Source organism: Anolis carolinensis, chromosome 4, assembly GCF_035594765.1.
Source record: "Anolis carolinensis isolate JA03-04 chromosome 4, rAnoCar3.1.pri, whole genome shotgun sequence".
Classification (NCBI taxonomy): domain Eukaryota; kingdom Metazoa; phylum Chordata; class Lepidosauria; order Squamata; family Dactyloidae; genus Anolis; species Anolis carolinensis.
The window spans coordinates 18,786,229-18,804,386 of NC_085844.1; the positions used below are offsets into that span (position 1 = coordinate 18,786,229).

At 39.2% G+C, this 18,158-nt stretch overlaps 2 protein-coding genes across 4 annotated transcripts in view; both read left to right on the forward strand.

Moving 5' to 3' along the window:
• The first annotated feature begins 1,055 nt into the window (after positions 1 to 1,055).
• dscc1 (DNA replication and sister chromatid cohesion 1) lies at positions 1,056 to 10,471 on the forward strand. Its single transcript, XM_003224831.4, has 9 exons — positions 1,056 to 1,294; positions 3,843 to 4,008; positions 4,252 to 4,386; positions 4,978 to 5,068; positions 5,248 to 5,386; positions 6,182 to 6,234; positions 8,271 to 8,425; positions 8,815 to 8,963; positions 10,203 to 10,471. The coding sequence occupies exons 1-9, from the start codon at positions 1,125 to 1,127 to the stop codon at positions 10,309 to 10,311; spliced, it is 1,167 nt and encodes a 388-aa protein (XP_003224879.2). The 5' UTR covers positions 1,056 to 1,124; the 3' UTR covers positions 10,312 to 10,471.
• A 1,463-nt stretch (positions 10,472 to 11,934) lies between these two features.
• The window catches only part of taf2 (TATA-box binding protein associated factor 2), a 51,710-nt gene continuing 45,486 nt past the window's right edge, over positions 11,935 to 18,158 (forward strand). For all 3 annotated transcript variants that reach the window (XM_062980061.1, XM_062980063.1, XM_062980062.1), the window contains exons 1-3: positions 11,935 to 13,345; positions 14,117 to 14,171; positions 15,005 to 15,165. In XM_062980061.1, coding sequence (XP_062836131.1) covers positions 13,293 to 13,345; positions 14,117 to 14,171; positions 15,005 to 15,165 — 269 coding nt within the window. In that variant the 5' untranslated portion in view covers positions 11,935 to 13,292. The remainder of the gene's footprint in view (positions 13,346 to 14,116; positions 14,172 to 15,004; positions 15,166 to 18,158) is intronic.

Sequence of the window (18,158 nt, forward strand, 5' to 3'; positions counted from 1 at the left end):
GATCTGTTGAGAACAGTTGTACAGTAGAGTCTCACTTATCCAACATGAACAGGCCAGCAGAACGTTGGATAAGTGAATATGTTGGATAACAAGGAGGGATTAAGGAAAAGCCTATTAAGCATCAAATTACATTATAATCTTACAAATTAAGCACCAAAACATCATGTTTTACAACAAATTTGACAGAAAAAGCAGTTCAATACACAGCAATGTTATGTAGTACAGTAGAGTCTCACTTATCCAACACTCGCTTATCCAACATTCTGGATTATCCAACGCATTTTTGTAGTCAATGTTTTCAATACATCGTGATATTTTGGTGCTAAATTCGTAAATACAGTACTTACTACATATTGAACTAATTTTTCTGTCAAATTCGTTGTATAACATGATGTTTGAGTGCTTAATTTGTAAAATCATAACCTAATTTGATGTTTAATAGGCTTTTCCTTAATCTCTCCTTATTATCCAACATATTCGCTTATCCAACGTTCTGCCGGCCTGTTTACGTTGGATAAGTGAGACTCTACTGTAATAACTTTATTTATGAATTTAGCACCAAAACATCACAATGTATTGAAAAGATTGACTGCAAAAACATTGACTATTAAAAGTCAGATTGCATTGGATAATCCAGAATGTTGGATAAGCAAATGTTGGATAAGTGAGACTCTCCTGTGTTACTTTTAGCACTATTAGCCACTTTGAGTATCTTTTAATAACAACTGCTATAAGATCAATATTTTCGAAATGACACAAAAACCTGGTTATTAAGCACTTAAGAATAGTAAATTTAATTTAGCATGAAGTCTCAATTTTTAATTACTTTTGTTATCTCCTGAAATGTCCTTTCTAAAAAAAAATTAAAATGTTCCCGCCCAATCTTATACAAAACTATTGCAAGGACGTCAACCATAAAATCAACCTCTACATAAATTAGATGTTTGGCGGCCGCAGGCAATTTTTCCTCTCATGCTTTCTTTAGCTCCGCCTTCCTCTCCTGTGATTGGACAATCCGCAAAGCCGCGCCCACTTTTGAGTGTTCTCCCGCGCTTTTAGGAAAGAACGCCCCGCTTCAGCGTTCTCGCAGTTACTGGCCCAACTCGGCTTCCGTAGCACCCAAAATGCGGAGCCGGGAAGAAGTAGATGCCACGCTGCATGTCGCGAAAGTGAACCCGGCGGAGCTGCTGCCCGTCGTGCAGTCCCTTAGCTTCGGTCCGCAGGTGGGCGCCGGGGAATGTTGCCTCCTGCAGCTGGAGCCGGAACTGTGCGCTGAGTTGGAGTCCGGCCGAAGGTACGCATGCGCACTAGCGCTTGTCTTCACCCTCTAGTGGCAGGATGAAGTATAGCATGCTTGGACTGTGTGCTCCACAGCGGCCCCTAGCGGCTAGGAAGGAATTGCAGGTTTGAGCCAATTGCAGCCCTCCAAGGCAAGTATGCTATCATCCCCTGTTAGTAAGGAACTGGAGCCACAAACCATTCAGAAAGTTCTAATTGCCTTTTACATAGGTAAAGAGTGGCTCTAAAAATGCTGGACTACAACTCTCTTCATTAACCTTTATGGCTACACTGATATGGCATCCAATAATAATACGTAATAATAATAATAATAATAATAATAATAATAATAATAATAATAATAATAATAATAATACAATGATTCATTGGAACTTATGCCTCAAGTACCACCTCCCAGCAGTAAAGAACTGGTGGGATCACAAACCTGCAAAAATATTGGAAAATGAGCACGCAAAGATACTGTGGGACTTCCGAATCCAGACTGACAAAGTTCTGGAACACAAGACACCAGACATCACAGTTGTGGAAAAGAAAAAGGTTTGGATCATTGATGTTGCCATCCCAGGTGACAGTCACATTGACGAAAAACAACAGGAAAAACTCAGCCGCTATCAGGACCTCAAGATTGAACTTCAAAGACTCTGGCAGAAACCAGTGCAGGTGGTCCCGTTGGTGATGGGCACGCTGGGTGCCGTGCCAAAAGATCTCAACCGGCATTTGGAAACAATAGACATTGACAAAATTACGATCTGCCAACTGCAAAAGGCCACCCTACTGGTATCTGCTTGCATCATCCGAAAATACATCACACAGACCTAGACACTTGGGAAGTGTTCGACTTGTGATTTTGTGAAACGAAATCCAGCATATCTATCTTGTTTGCTGTGTCATACTTATAATAATAATAATAATACACTTTATTTATGTTTCGTCCTTCTCCCCTAGCATTTATATACATAGGGAAACATTCATTGCCTTTCCAGTCACATACACACAAACACAAACAAAGGCAAATGCTTCTCCTTTCATTTCTGGCTTTGGAGGCAGTGCTCATTTCTGGCTCTGGGAGATGCTCTTTTCTCCATTTTCAAGTCAAGGAACCAGCGATGTTACCTCCTGGTCATGTGGCCACCTAGATTGCTTGGAGCCTCTCTTTGCCATTTCCCGCAGAAGTGGTACCTATTTATCTACTCACATTTGCATATTATCGAATTGCTAGGTTGGCAAGGAGCTAGGACTGACAAACGAGAGCTTATCCCCGTCTCGTGGATTCGAACTGCCAACCTTTAGGTCAGCAGGGTTTAACCCATTGTGCCACTGTGGCCCCATAACATCTAGAAGGTTTCTGTGTGGCCACTCTGTTCTATGCATTTGGGATATAGATGCAAGGCTTGTGGGAACTATACTGATTTTAAAAAATAATAAAAATATATTTGTGTTTGGTATAAGTTTTCATATATATGTGTGTGTGTGTGTGTGTTTTGATTTCTGAAATGTAGTAATTCATTGTATTTTTATCATTTATTTTTTAATTTGTTGTACCCCCGCCTCGAGCCATCAGGAGAGGCAGGTAATAAATAAAATGGCACGGCAGGTTAAACCACTGAGCTGCTGAACTTGCTGACTGAAAGGTTGGTGGTTCGAATCAGCAGGGTGAGCTCCTCCTGTTAGCCCCGGCTTTGGCCAACCTAGCAGTTCGAAAACATGCAAATGTGAGTAGATCAATAGGTACTGCCCTGGCGTGCCGGTCATATGACCTTGGAGGTGTCTACGGACAACGCTGGCTCTTCAGCTTAGAAATGGAGATGAGCAACAACCCCCAGAGTTGGACACGACTAGACTTAATGTCAAAGGCAAACCGTTACCTATTATTATTATTATTATTATTCCCCAACCTTAGAGCCACTGTTGGGTTGCCATTCCCATCATCCCCAGCCTGTGTGACTGATCATCAGACGTGATGGGAGTTGTACTTCAGCAACATCCAGTGATACAAGATTGCTATACTATCTTTAGTCTTCTCTGTCGAAGAGTGCTGGTGCCTCATCAAACTACAACTCCCAGGATGCCATAGCATTCAGCCATGGCAGTTGCAAGTGCTGTCAAACTGCATTCATTCTAGAAGATGCACTCTAAGGCCCCTTCTACACTGCCGTGTAATCCAAATTATCAAACCAGATAATCCAAATCATCTGATTTGGATTATCCAAGTCTACACTGCCATATAAACCAGGTCAAAGCAGATAATCTTTGCACTGGTTTATATGGCAGTGAAGAAGGAGCCTAAGTGTCTGGAATAAGTGCTACATTGGTAGCTTCCTATTTACTGCAGTCCGCTGTACACAGGGCCACCCTTTAAGACAGTGCTAATGTTGCCCTATAATAAGAAGGAAAATGGGAAACTAAAGGAGCCATCTTTCGTTCTGCTGACGTATTGTAATACAAAGAACAACCTGTTCCCTGCATCCACTTCTGAAATAAGGCTTCCTTCAAAACCATTGCTATGTATATCTTGGATTGAGTTCAGTTGCTTTGTTTTGCAGCCTGGTGATCCGTGGAGACAGAGAGGAACACGCTGTGCTCTGCAGTGCAGATAAGACTTACGACATGAAAATCGCAGACACATCTAATACCTTGCTTCTCATTCCTGGCTGTGAAACTGCTGAACAACTTGGTGCAGATATACCTCCTGATATTGTTCACGTTCAGGTATTGGTTGTACGATTATCCCGCTATGCATGAGAAAAGTAGGGTTTAATATATGCTGATCATTTGGACTTGTATTTTTTTCTGAAGGAATTAAAATTGTAGGTGGATCTATTACACTTACATTTCCAAACAAAAGGGGAATCCTACCACTTGATCATATGATTTGTGGCTGATTAGTAGCTGTTTGCAAATTCCAGTTTGCCAGGGAATCATGGTAACCTCCAATCAAATTTCTTTCTGTAGATTGCAGGAGTCTCCAAAAATTTCTGGGAACTAAGAAGATGTCGACCTAAATTAAAGAAACTCAAGAAGCTTCTAATGGAAACCCCTTATGAAGGACCAGACAGTCAGCAAGAGCAAACCTCAACTAATTCAAAGGTTAAAATAATAATAATATAGAAATGAACAGTGGAAAGCTTCCTTCAGGTAGAAAAAGTGGAGCAAGCTTTGACACTTGTACACTTTGGACTGATTTTGTAGAATAGTAGTAGAGTAATTGAATAAAATGTAATAACTAGAAGTATTCATTAATTTTAATTACTGGCCTACCTTACATTAATGTTATAGGGCAGGCAAGGGCAAACTTCGCCCCTACAGTTGTTTGGGACGTCAATACAGTAAACAAGAAATGAGTTTAGAATTCATAGTTAATATTGACTGGGTAAGCATGTTAGTTTTTCATCAATTCTAGACCAAAGGCGAGGAAACTCTGATCCTCTGGATGTTATTGGACTGAATCCCCATAATCTTTGGCTGCTTGACAATGTGTCACCCAAGGAAATTAGAATTCAGTGATTTCTAGGACATCACAGCTTCTTCATCTCTGCATTACAGTATGTTGAAAGATTGGATTGAATATCAACAACTGGCTTTCTGTATTATAAATTTGGTTGATGTTATCAGCAGAGATGCCATATTGATAAGGTCCATTACAAATAAATATCAGTTTAACACTCTTTGTGTTTGCAGTACACAACAGAAGACTTACTGGATCAGGTCCAAGCAAGTGAAGAGGAGATAATGCAACAACTAGAGACTCTAAAAGCATGCCAAATTGAAGGTATTTTTCAAAAGTGTGATTCTATGGTACTCTTCCAGCCTACATGTAGTCTAAATATAGCCTTCAATATTACATATCCACAGGTGGTCTTGATATGTATCCTCTGAAGAAACAGGGTCCATAATAATGTAAACAATTTCACAGAGTTACCTTTTCAGCCTTATTTCTCTGCTTGGCAGGATATTGGAGGATCCTAGACTTTGATTATGAGATGAAACTGTTGAATCATGTGACTCAGCTGATATACTCAGAATCCTGGCCATTCAACAAAGTTCCTCTAACTGTCTGCCTTCAAGAGCTTGGACCACTAGAACCAAAGTAAGTATTTTTGTAAATACATAAAAGTGCCAAGTGTTTTTTTTAAGCTAGAATGATTATCTCCATATTTGAGTTGTGAAAGTGCTGCTATTGTGTAGACCTAGGGAACAAATGGTGAAGACTGCCTGATTCCATGACCTCAAGCTGTATTTGTAGCTTTTTATTGTTACAGATTCTCCTTCCCAAGTGGGAATAGGTACATTTTAAGTGTAACTCCAGCCAATATAATAGCTTTGAATTGCATATGAAAGGGTTAACATCCCTATGGCATTTGTTTTGCTCTCTATGCTCCCATTCAGAAGATTTCATTTCACTTTCTGTCCCTGTGATAACTAGATTTTGAACAATTTAGCTTGCAGTGGAAGCAAAGTTTGTTGAGAAAGTTTCAATGGAGACCCCCTTTTCCCCAATATAACTCTTTCAGGAGTGAATTTGCCTCCCAAGGGCTACATTTCTCTCACTTCCTGTTTTTTTAGTCCCGTTATTAACTATTGTAAGTCAAATGTAAGTCAGATGTTTGTAACTCGGGGACGGCCTGTACAGGCACAACAGGACAAGGGTACAGCTGATGTTCCAGTCTTCAGCATGCCCTTTCTACCTCATTTTATAAGCAACACAAGACTGTTAACTTGCACATAACACTTGGATATATTCTCTATGACAAAATTGATTAGTGGTTGTCTTTGGTCAAATTAGCATAATTATTTAAGTGGGAAAACTCAGGCCGAATTCTGTAGCATGCAATCTCTTAATTTTTTAGTTAGTATAATAAAAGTAGATAAACATCTCTTCCAGGAATATGATAGAACACATTCTCATGTGTTATGGAAGGAAATACATCGATGAAGGTAAGTCACTCCCATTTGGTATGTTTAAAAAAACGAATCACGACATGATGAGGTGAGAATATATATTATAAATTGACCCTCATCTGTAAGTTTTTAGTCCAAAATTATGCATTTTGATCTGATTCATAGGTAAATCGAGTGCCATTCCGCAGAGAAGGGAAAATGCCAGCACTGCCTCAGGAGCCAGCCATCCCTGGCCTCTACCATTGTTTTTCCACCCAAATATTTTTAAAAAGACAGAAATAGCACAGATCCAAAGAGAATAGGGTTCTACTTGGATGTATTAAGATATTGCCTTGGTTACTCAACTCTGAAAAGGGGGGTGATTCCTTTTTTTTGGTAAGAGTTCAGGTATAGTACTTACTTTGACCAGTAGAAAAGTCAGTCCAGATTTTGTGGGCTGACTTTGAATTTAGCTTCTAGACTTATACATGAATATACACATGTACAATAATAGAGAGACAGACATGCACACACACACACACACAATTTTTTCTGCACCTTGGCCCAGATCTTTTGATCCAACTTATGATTTTAACATTATTTTGTATATTGACCTTTTATGACTGTTTTTATCCATGTTGATGTTTTATTGTTGGCTGATTTGTTTATTGTTTTGATTTTGTGCTGTTGTGTCCAGGCATAGCCCCATGTAAGCCGCCCTGAGTCCCTTCGGGGAGATGGGGCGGGGTATAAGAATAAAGTTATTATTATTATTATGCATATATATAACAATGCATAAACATTGAAACATGAATCACAGAAGGGTGGAGGTCGGTGTCACATTATTGCACTATGTAACACAATTTTTGTTCCTGGGTTGTAAATGTCATTTCCTAATTGGTTCTATCATAAAAAAGGAAAAGTTTATTAAACTGCAAAAACTTTGTTTTTGCAGGAAATCCTTCAACAAATTTGGCTATAGTTTTTCAATGAATATCTCATAGAGCCTCAACCAATTCAAAATAGTTTCTGATAGCCACAATAACAATCTTTCTGGAGTATAACAACTACTTTCAAAGTTTTTTTTTTTCATGTCAGAAGCAACCGGAGTTGCTTCTGGAGTGAGAGAATTGGCCATCTGCAAGGACGTTGCCCAGGGGATGCCCTGATGTTTTGATGTTTTTACCATCCTTGTGGGAGGCTTCTCTCATGTCCTTGCATGGAACTGGAGCTGATAGAGGGAGCTCATCCGCGCTCTCCCCGGGTGGGATTTGAACTTGGCAGCCTTCAGATCAGCAACCCAACCTTCAATTCACAAGGCTTTTATCCCCCAGGCCACCGGAGGCTCCACTTTCAAAGTAAGTACCGCACAATTAAACAGGAAATAACACTTTCAAACCAGGAACAGATTTTTAATTTTTTTTGTTACATAGCGTTATTGTTATTTGTATCCCACTTTATCTAAGAAAGGGACTCATAGTGGCTCACAATAAAACCAATAAAATACAGTTTAAAACCTAAAAATATACAAAATATTAAAATAGAAAAACATTAACAGGATTAGTCAGTTAAAACTCTTAAAATGAATCACAAACCTAGTCCTGTTGCTATAACCACAGCACCCTCTGACTTGATCTTATAAAGTTCCTTCTTACAAACATCCTTCTTTAAAAAACCTATCTGAATAACAAAAGGAGACCTGTTCATATACAAGATCTGGAGTGCAGTTGCTCTTATGCAAATATAAAATATATGCCTGGACATTTTAACAATACACCAACCACAAAGATCAGAGGTCATCAGGTTTTGGCTGTCTATGTGTTTTACAATAAACTTAAACTCCCAGGCTTCCTGACCATTGGCCATGGTGGTATCACTGCAAAGGTGTCACGGCTCCCCTTTCATCCCCCAAACTGAACATGATTTTCCTTTATGGTTGTACAACACGAAGGCAGACTCATTCCCAAACGTCTTCTCCAAATCTACCCAAACTAAAGACTTAAAAAAATGATTAGTGTATTTTCTTTTTGTCTGGCGCCGGAGCTGCTTTCTTTGCTTGGCAACTTTGTTCTGTTTTCAATGTCCCTCACTAGGTGAGACCTACTTTGAGATGTATGAAGAAAAGATATGCAAAGCTATCGCCCAAATGCTTTTGAATAATGCAGTTAAATTCAGTCTTTCAGAATTTCAAGAAGTATGGCAGCAAAGTGTCCCTGAAGGAATGGTTACTAGATTGGACCAGTTAAAGGTAATATAATTTTACATCCATTAAAGTTTCTAAAGTGAATGTGTAGAAGATGAAATCTTTGGGCTGCATCAAAAATATAGTGTCTACTGTCTATTTCAGGCATGGGTAAACTCTAGCCCTCCAGGTGTTTTGGACTTCAACTCCCACAATTCCTAACAGACTATCAGCTGTTAGGAACTGTGGGAGTTGAAGTCCCACAATTTGCCCATGCTTGGAGTAAGGCCCTTTCAATTAATTACTCAATGAATTAACACAATGATAAATCTCTTGAATTAAATGGGTTTACTTTCTTAGAACTGGCATCAAGATTTAGACCCTTGTATGTCAACCTGAAATCCTTGGAGGAAAGATTGTTTTTAATGAAATCTGTTGTATCTTATTTATTCAAGGGTTTGGCTCTTGCGGATCATTCTTCCAGGCCAGAGACGATTTGTTTGCTAAACGTTGAAGACTTACCAGAAGATAACCAAGAAAGATTTAATATTTTGTTCAAAATCAGAGAGAAATGGACAGAAGCTGATATAGTGCCATACATACAGTAAGTTATCCAAAGATGATTCCTCAGGGCTTCTTTATAGTGAACCCTAAAGCATCTCAAACATACCTGATTCTGATGTTACTTGGCAAGGTCTGCCACTCTTTTCTGTACAACTAGTACATAGAGCCTCTTGCAATTCTTTCTATTGTGGTTCTTCCTTTTATCTGTAAAAATTGAGGGCAAACTAAACTCCATAAGCTATTCATCATATAATGTTGTTTTGTTGTTGTGTCTGAAGTTGTTTGGAATTTATTTGTTCTGATAGATGGTGTTACTCAGCTCCTCACACCTCGCTTAATTCAGTTACTGTTTGTCATCTCAATATTCCTTCAAGATAGCTGACATTCCCAAGTGTTTATTTCTGCTAACAGCTATTCAACTTGTACTGTGTATTTTGTGGTAATATGTTTTAACTGTGTTGTACCCCATCTTGAGGCATGTAAGAATTCATGACATAGGCTCCTAAAGTTGGATGAGACCCCAAGGGCAATCCAGTTCAATCCCATTCTGCCTTGCAAGAACACCCAATTAAAGCTCCCCAACAGATGGCCATCCAGCCTCTGACGAAAAACTTCAAGAGAAGAAGACTCCACTACATTTCAAGACAGTATATTCCACTTCTGAACAGCTCTTACCATCAGGAAGTGTTTTCCTATTGTTTAGGTGGAATGTTTTTTCTGCATTTTGAATCCATTGCCACGTGTCCTGGTCTCCAAAGATGATGATGATGATGATTATTATTATTCAGCCTTTTGTCAAGTCATACTGCTTGTATTTAATTTCTGTATTCCTGTATATCAGAGTTTCAGTCAATTGCTATAATGCATGCATGGGCAAACTTTGGCCCTCCAGGTGTTTTGGACTCCAACTCCCATAATTCCTAACAGCTGGTAGGCTATTAGGAATTGTGGAAATTGAAGTCCAAAACACCAGGGGGCCTGAAATTAGCCCATGCCTTCTATAGTATCTACCTTTCCTCAGCAATTTTGTAAGCGACTCCTAAAATCAATTGCATGGCTTCACTTGGCAGTGTACATTTCAGCTCTCCTTTCTCCTTTCCTACAACCCTTTGTTTTCTTATTGTTCTATCCCACTTAAATTCAGAATATGAAATAGTTGGATTGATGCACTATGACACTAAACTGATGAATCTGTTACCTGATACTGAGTACTTTTAGACTTGAAAAACAAATGTGTTATTTGAAATGAATAAAAGAATACAACCATTCTATTTTGCAGGGATTTGTGTTCGGAGAAGCAAACAACTGGTGTGCTGCTGACAAAATATGCTCGTTCTTCAATGCAGAACGGACTCAAAGTTTACAATTCCAGAAGGCCCATTTCATAAAACACAATACAATCTTAGAACTATATGGCTTAAAAGAGTCTGCTGTTGGCTTCAGTTTGTGGTGGACCTTTACAAGCAAATTTTGTGCACATAACAATACTACATGTCAAGTTATTTAACATGCATTTGAACTCTTGAATAAAAGGTTTGCAAGATGAAAGCTTGAGATCTCTGTAAAGTTTTAAACTCTGTGGGATTATGTCTCTATCAATTTAATAATAGTTGGATTACACTATATAATAGACACTGGCAAACTCCAGGTGTTTTGGACTTCAACTCCCACAATTCCTAACGTCTTGTAGGCTGTTTGCCAGCGCCTGCTATATAACATGATTTTTGTTCCTGGGTTATAAATGTCATTTCCTAATTGGTTCTATCATAAAACATGGGAAAGGTTTATTAAACTGCAAAAACATTTTTTTTGTGGGACATCCTGCTGCACATTTTGCTACATTTTTTCAATAAATATCTGAGCCACAACCAATTCAATCTAGTTTGTGGCAGCCACATATAAAAAGTATAACAACTTCTTTCAAAATAAGTACTACACAATTAAACAGGAAACAACACTTTCAAAACAGGAACAGAAACAAAATCAGTTTTTGTTAGTGTTTTTCTTTAGAGGCTTTTAAACAGGCTGGATGGCTATCTGTCAGGAGTGCTTTGATTGTGCATTTCCTGCATGGCAAGGGGATTGGACTGGATGCCCTACGTAGTCTCTTCCAATTCTATTTAATTACCACTTTCTCCTGGAAATATGGATGTAGCAGATCATAGACCAAAATGGATGCACTTTGTATTTCCCTCTTCCTCCCTCACAACCTTAAAATGATGCTCAAAAGCTTGTAAGTTAAACTGTATCCAATGTGTTGTCGAAGGCTTTCATGGTGGGAATCACTGGGTTGCTGTGAGTTTTCCAGGCTGTATGGCCATGTTCCAGAAGCATTCTCTCCTGACGTTTCACCCACATCTATGGCAGGCATCCTCAGAGGTTGTGAGGTCTGTTGGAAACTATTCAAGTGGCATTTATAGATCTGTGGAATGTCCCAAGGTGGGAGAAAGGACTTTTGTCTGTTGGAGGCAAGTGAGAATATTGCAATTAATCACCTTGATTAGCATCGAGCTTCATGCAGCATCGAGCTTCATGCAGCTTCAAGGCCTGGCTGATTCCTACCTGGGGAAATCCTTTGTTGGAGGGTGCTAGCTGGCCCTGATTGTTTCATGTCTAGAATTCTGTTTTTGAGTAGTGTTCTTTATTTACTGTCCTGATTTTAGAGGTTTTTTTAATACTAGTCGCTAGATTGTGTTCATTTTCATGGTTTCCTCCTCTCTGTTGAAATGGTCCACATGCTTGTGGATTTCAATAGCTTCTGTGTGTAGTCTGACATGATAGTTTCTGTGTTCTCAGATAATATGCTGCGCCCAGGTTGGTTCAAGGGGAACGCATGCGCATATGTGCATCTCCCTGGCGGCTACACCCCCGTCTTGCGTAGTGCGCATGCGCATCTTACGCAGTCGCCCCAACCTCCCAAACCAGCGGAATCAACTGACAGGAAAAGTTGAAAGAACGCGCGTACAATGTGTGGTTGTGCGTATGACGCAAGCACGTACCCGAGCGCGACGTTGAAGACGTGAGGTGAAAAGTTACAAACGACATGGCGGCGGAGGCAGATGAGTGTGTGAGGCAGAGGCGCTGAGTGAGGAAACGACGCCGGTTCGTCCCCAGTCGGTCGGAGGGGAAAGGGCGCAGGATATTTCTTCGGGGAATTACAACCGGAGGAGGAGAAGAAGCCTTCCTTGCTTCAAGCGAGACCCTCTGAAGGGCCCTGCCTTGGTTTCTTTCCCTGAGAGATGACGTTCCCGCCTTTTCTCAATAGGAACGCCTTGACTTTCTACCCGGAGGATGGCACCCTTTGCCTGGGAGAAAGAAACCTTCTTTCTCAACATAAGGTTTCGCTTTGAGAGCGCTTGAAACCCAAGCCCCTGCACCTTCAGCGTCCTCGGTTTTATTTTCCTCACATTCTCTGCATTAAGACGCTCAAGTCCCGCACATAAGCACCCTTGTTCTGCTTTACTAAGAAGTTAGTGTGATTCTACACTGTGCCCTGTTAATATCTTCTCAGAGACCTTGGTAGTAACTGCGTTTCCTTACGAAGTTAGGTGTTCCCCAGCAGATCAGGCCAGAGTCTTGCCCCTCTTGTTCTCGTACAGAAAAGAGCAGCAACAAAAACAAAAATTCTAGAATCTAGACAGAGCCATAGTATTCACCTATAACTGCAACTGGCATAGAAGGTTTGGCAGCAGTTCAATCTGGTACTTTGATTTGATCCTTTTCTCCAGATTTGAGCATCACCAGTTACTGGAAATCCTTAGAACTGGCTTAGAAAGTGGTAGCAGTTGCATCCGGCACTTAGTTTTAATGCTTTTCTCCAAACCCAGTTATTGCAGAGGTACATCTTTTGATAAAACAGGTATCCAAAAGCTGATACTGCTTCCAGAGACTTAAAATAAAACAAAAACATCTAAGTTCTGACAGGAAAAAAAATCTGAACAGCTTGCTTTGGAAACTCACAAAGTGACAAACTCCAGGATCTCCAAAAGATCTTTAAGCAGGACAAGGAAAACTCTTTATGCAATGATCCTCTACCTCATAAACTGTCAACAGATTGCACTGCAATAGCTGAATATACCATGAGAATTTCCTAGATTAAGAAACCAGTGTTACAAGTGTTTTGGGGAAGTCCAATTTCCTGCCATGATCATGAAGGCCATGAGTATAAACTGTTTTGTATATGGATTGTGTTCTTTCTTTGGATATCATTTTGCATTATTTGAAGACAGTGAAGATTATTGAAACATATATAGTGAAAATATACTCACTAAAAAGGAATTAAAAGTATCATTGGAAAGACTCCTAACGAGGATGATGGTGCTGATGTGTGTTTGATTTTCACCAAGATCATCTAGTGCTGCGGTTCACAATGAACAGGAAGAAAGGAGATAAGGGCTTTGAGAGCCCAAGACCATATAAATTATAAGTATCTTATTTTTTATTCTTAATATAGTTTGCTTTTTAATATTCAGATAAAATATTTGAATGCTGAACCATTACCAAAAAAGGCCTTTGGTGTAAAAAAAAAAAAACCAGGAAAATAAGACATATCCTATAACTCAGTTCTATGCAAATATTGAATGCTGTATCCTTAAGTTTTTCTAACATAGCAGGATAAATGACAGTCTATCAAAATTAGCTTTGTGTGTGAATAAAACATACAGCACAGTCTTCAGACAAGTTGAATGGGGTATTTTTATGTGGGGTATTTTTAATTGATGTGGAATTTCCTAGAATGAATTTTTATTACCACTGTATAATTTTTCATGTTATATTGACTTCAGAGAAGTTACTGTAGAGCAGGAATAGAAAGCTTATTGCCCTCCAGATGTTGGTTTGCAGTTCATCATTTCATAGTTGAGGAGGAGGTTATCTGGGGTTGAAGAAAAACCTCTGGAGTGCCACCGAATCTACAGCCTTGACATGAAGCAGAATAAAGGCCTGCTTTTATTTGTTCATTGGGACATCTAGTAGTACCATAAGGAGGCAGATGTAATGGGACCCATTGACTTAGGCCTAAACCAAGCAACGTAAAAAGACAGTCCAACTTTACTTGTTGGTGGTTTCTTGTAGAATTGACTAAAGAAATGCCCTGACGTTTCTGAAAAGTATTATATTGTGCATGTATAAACAGCTAATGTTTATTAAGGTAACAAATCTTTATTTTGACTACCTTTTCTCTCTTTCCAGCACGACCCACCAGGTGGTTTGTATCAACAACATAAATTTCCAGAGAAAATCTGTCGTCGTAAGTATGTTTTTCTGAAAGGAATTTATATCCCAGGAGTAGAAAACATTTGTTATTTGAAGAAGATAGTTTGTGTCAACCATCTTAAGCTAGGAAATAGTAGGCCCACAATGAACTTGGTTTTCCTTGGTTGATTATGATGATATTATCAAGGCTATTCAATGCTAGGTTATTCAATGCTAATCAAGGTGGCCAATTGCAACATTTACACTTGCCTTGAACAGACAATCTTTCTCCCACCCTGGACATTCCACAGATATATAAACTCCACTTGCCTAGTTTCCAATAGACCTCACAACTGAGGATGCCTGCCATAGATGTGGGTGAAACATCAGACGAGAATGCTTCTGGAACATGGCCATACAGCCCGGAAACCACAGCAACCCAGTGATTCCAGCCATGAAAGCCTTCAACAGCACAATAATAATAATTATTAAAATAAACTTTATTTGTATCCCGCCCTATCTCAATGGGAGATATTTGGCATTTCTATGCACCTTTCCCATAAATCTACTGAATGGAATGTGCAGGCCACAGTTTGAGAATCTCTATATTCATGTGTTTTGTTGGAAAAAGGTATTTAACAGATTTTTTAAAAAAGTGTATGCATTTGCCTCTAACAATGAGACTGAGGCAAATCCGAGCCAAGAGGGTGAACCTTTTAAAAAGCAGTTTTGATAGAAAGGTGCTATGTCCTTAACCATCTAGGTATTCTAGAAAGAACCTACATTTGAGATTAACATTCGGTTTTATTAAAACAATTTATTTCACATTAAAACATATGGACTGACTCATATATATGCATTCATGATGTTTTTCTTTTAAATCCCCAGGGTTATGTGGAGCTGACAATATTTCCAACAGTTGCCAACCTGAACAGAATCAAGTTAAACAGCAAGCAGTGTAGAATATACAGAGTGAGGGTCAACGATCTGGAAGCAGCTTTCATATACAATGATCCCACCCTAGAAGTTTGCCATCATGAGTCAAAACAGTAAGTAAATGAGCCATGATGGTTTATATGCATGGAAACAATATTCACTTTAATGTTAAGATTTAAATTAGACTTTGAACTGAGGTGGATATTTGTTAAACAGTTTCTTACTGTCTTACTCATTTCAGAGAATAAGTGACACACAACATGCACATGAATTTTAGAGCAATGAATTTTACAGGTGAGGGTTGGCAAGCTTTGGAATTTTACAATATTATGCTCCAGGCATTGTTGTGTTGCTCTCTTGATTGCCTTAGACAAACTTTCCCCCAAGTTTGCACCCATCAATGATATACACCACTTACTATGCCCATTCTGAAGTTGGGGATTATGGGGATTGTATGTCATTACATCTTCTAAGTACTAGTTTGGAAAAATCTGTTGCAGGCTATGCTTTCCCTCTATGCTATTTCTCAGTATCTTGAATATACTGATAGTGCCATCTTATTATTGAAAGCTAAAGTCTTTGTTTGGTAATTTGGTGCACCCCATCCCAGTTCAATAGAGCTGTTTTCCTGTGGTTATGAATGTCAATCATTGAGATTTTAGCAGACATAGTGTTTGGACAGTTTCATTGGATAATGGTGATGTCATGTGGTCAGGCTCCCTTGCATTTAATGCCACTAATGACAGGTCCGCCTGCTTTCCTTTCTTGAATAAGCACAGCATGATTTTTGTTCCATTACTCTATTCTTTATCATAGCTGGATACTCTTCTTGTTATTATGGAGGAAAAGGTTACTTTCTATTTGCTACCCTTCTAATAGAGCTTGGTCCTATTCAGTCATAAGAGCAGTTGCACATTTCCAGAAGTAGTTTGTCAAAATTGAAGAAGTGGGAGTTCTGCTTTACTTGCCATATAGAAAAACTTGAAAAATACGAATATGCAGAGGGGAGTATTGGTGATTGTTAATAAGCACTCTTTAATTTAGTCATATTTTGTCTATTTTGTCACATTCCCTTTTCCCTCATGATCCTTCTCTTTAATATGTGTCTGCCATCGTGAATGTGTGGTTTCTCCTGTTGCATTGATATTTCTTGATTCAGATTAATTGAGAATCAAAGTATACCATGAGCAGATAGCAGCTTAGCACTAAACTTGTAGGATGTCTTGAGCAAAACATGTTCTTCCAGGCTCTTATGGCTCAATATGTTGTCTTAAATATATGTATAATTAATTTCAGTGGGACATATTTCCTTTTAAGTTTTAGTCTCTGATATAGACATAATATCACTGGACTCTTGGGCACTGTTGGAAGGATTGCTGAGATAAAGTCTGTGAAATAGTATGAACATTTTAAAAGTCATAAAATGATAAATATTGCTATAGCAGACACTATTGGTGTAACTTCTGTAACTTGATGTAACTTCTGGCAGCAGTGTCACAGAAGCCGTTATAGGAAAAGGGCCCCAGGTATTGTGGCATCGAATGCAGGAAGAGGAGGTTGGTAGTAGATAAAGGTCACCAGCTCTGAAAAGCCTTTTCTCCCCTTTCCGTGCCTTCCTGGGGAGTCCAGTTTGACCTGGAAAGCCCGATTTGGACAATTGCCTATCCCATGGAATAGGCCACTGTTCAAGTCAGCCTGCCCATAATTCTCAGTTCAGTTCTGTTAAGACAACAACTTAATTTTTCAACCGCTCATGTTTTGGACTGTGGAGTGGAATGAACCAACTGAATTCAAGTTTCTTTTAAAATAGTGGTTTTCAACCTCTGGTTTCATCATTGCCATATGTCCCCCTCACATGTAGAGACAGTTTTTATCTACTACAGTCTGTTCCTCCACTGTGGAGACCTACTGAGTAAAATTATTATTATTTGTTTATTTTTCTCCCGCTTTTCTCCCATGGATGGGACTCAAAGCAGTAAACAAATGGTAAAAGCAAAAATACATAATACAATACACAGCATCCTCCCCAACCCACCATGTAACAATAAACCAGGCACAATGCATAAACATATTACATAGCACATAAAGCATAAAAATAAACAACATTTATCATTATCATTAAAATCTCTGGGCCTCGGGCCAGAGGTTGTCCTAAAAACATTGTAATGAAAAGACTCAAAGCTTCACAGCTTTAGTCACTTGAGCCTTGTCTGACAGAGTTGGCCTGCTATTATGGATTGTTGTGGAAGACCTGCTGCTATAAAAAAAAGGTTTTGATCTGAGAGCAAAAGGGCAATAATGAAGGGGCCAAGTGCACCTCTTTGGGGTGGAAGTTCCAGAGCTGCAGGGCCACCATCAAAAAGGCCCCCTCTCTTGTTCCCACCAAACACACTTGTGACAGTGGTGGGACTGAGAGAAGGGCCTCTCCTGATGATCTCAGGGCTCATGTAGGCTGATAGGAGGAGATGCAGTCTCTCAAGTAGGCTGGGCCCAAAGTGTTTAAAAGGTGAAAGAGGAGCACCTACAGTCATTTTAGGAGTGTGAACAGGTAGACATAGACTCCTCAGCAATCTCCTTTGTTGTTGTGTACCCTCAATTCAAATGTGTGTCAAGCTTCATCATGCACTTCTTTCATTTCCCCTGCCATTGACTAGAATGTAGAAGAGTCAAGGAAGGAAAATGAGGAGCTTTTTTCTCCTATCACTCATTTCATTTGTCCCTTTATTTGTTATGTAGAACAAATTCAAATTGCAGCAATCACACAATACTGTTTCTAAAGTCAAAAAAACAGCCCACTGATTTTCAAACTCCACAGCATTTCCTGTCATTAACATGTACTCATTGATCAGGCACATCTGCAAATCTTTCTATGGCACAGCACAGTAGTTTAAAAATACTGTTTTGGGAGAACTTACTGTTGTCAGGAAAAATATGTTGCACTAATTCACTTGTAAGTTAGTTCATTTTAAGGACTTTAATAAAGAAAGGTGTGCTCTGTAATTCAGTAAATCACCTCTTACTATCACAATTGATATATGATGGAAAGTTACCCAGCCTAGGAACTCAATTGACTGTGAAATCACCACCATTAGAGTGCAACAGGATG

What these genes read in the sequence shown, in the direction of transcription:
- dscc1 (XM_003224831.4), top strand. Translation starts at nt 1,125, where the DNA reads ATGCGGAGCCGGGAAGAAGTAGATGCCACGCTGCATGTCGCGAAAGTG. An exon ending in AAAAGCATGCCAAATTGAAG is followed by an intron (nt 5,069 to 5,247) that starts GTATTTTTCAAA and finishes TCTGCTTGGCAG; the next exon opens with GATATTGGAGGATCCTAGAC. An exon ending in AAGGAAATACATCGATGAAG is followed by an intron (nt 6,235 to 8,270) that starts GTAAGTCACTCC and finishes GTCCCTCACTAG; the next exon opens with GTGAGACCTACTTTGAGATG.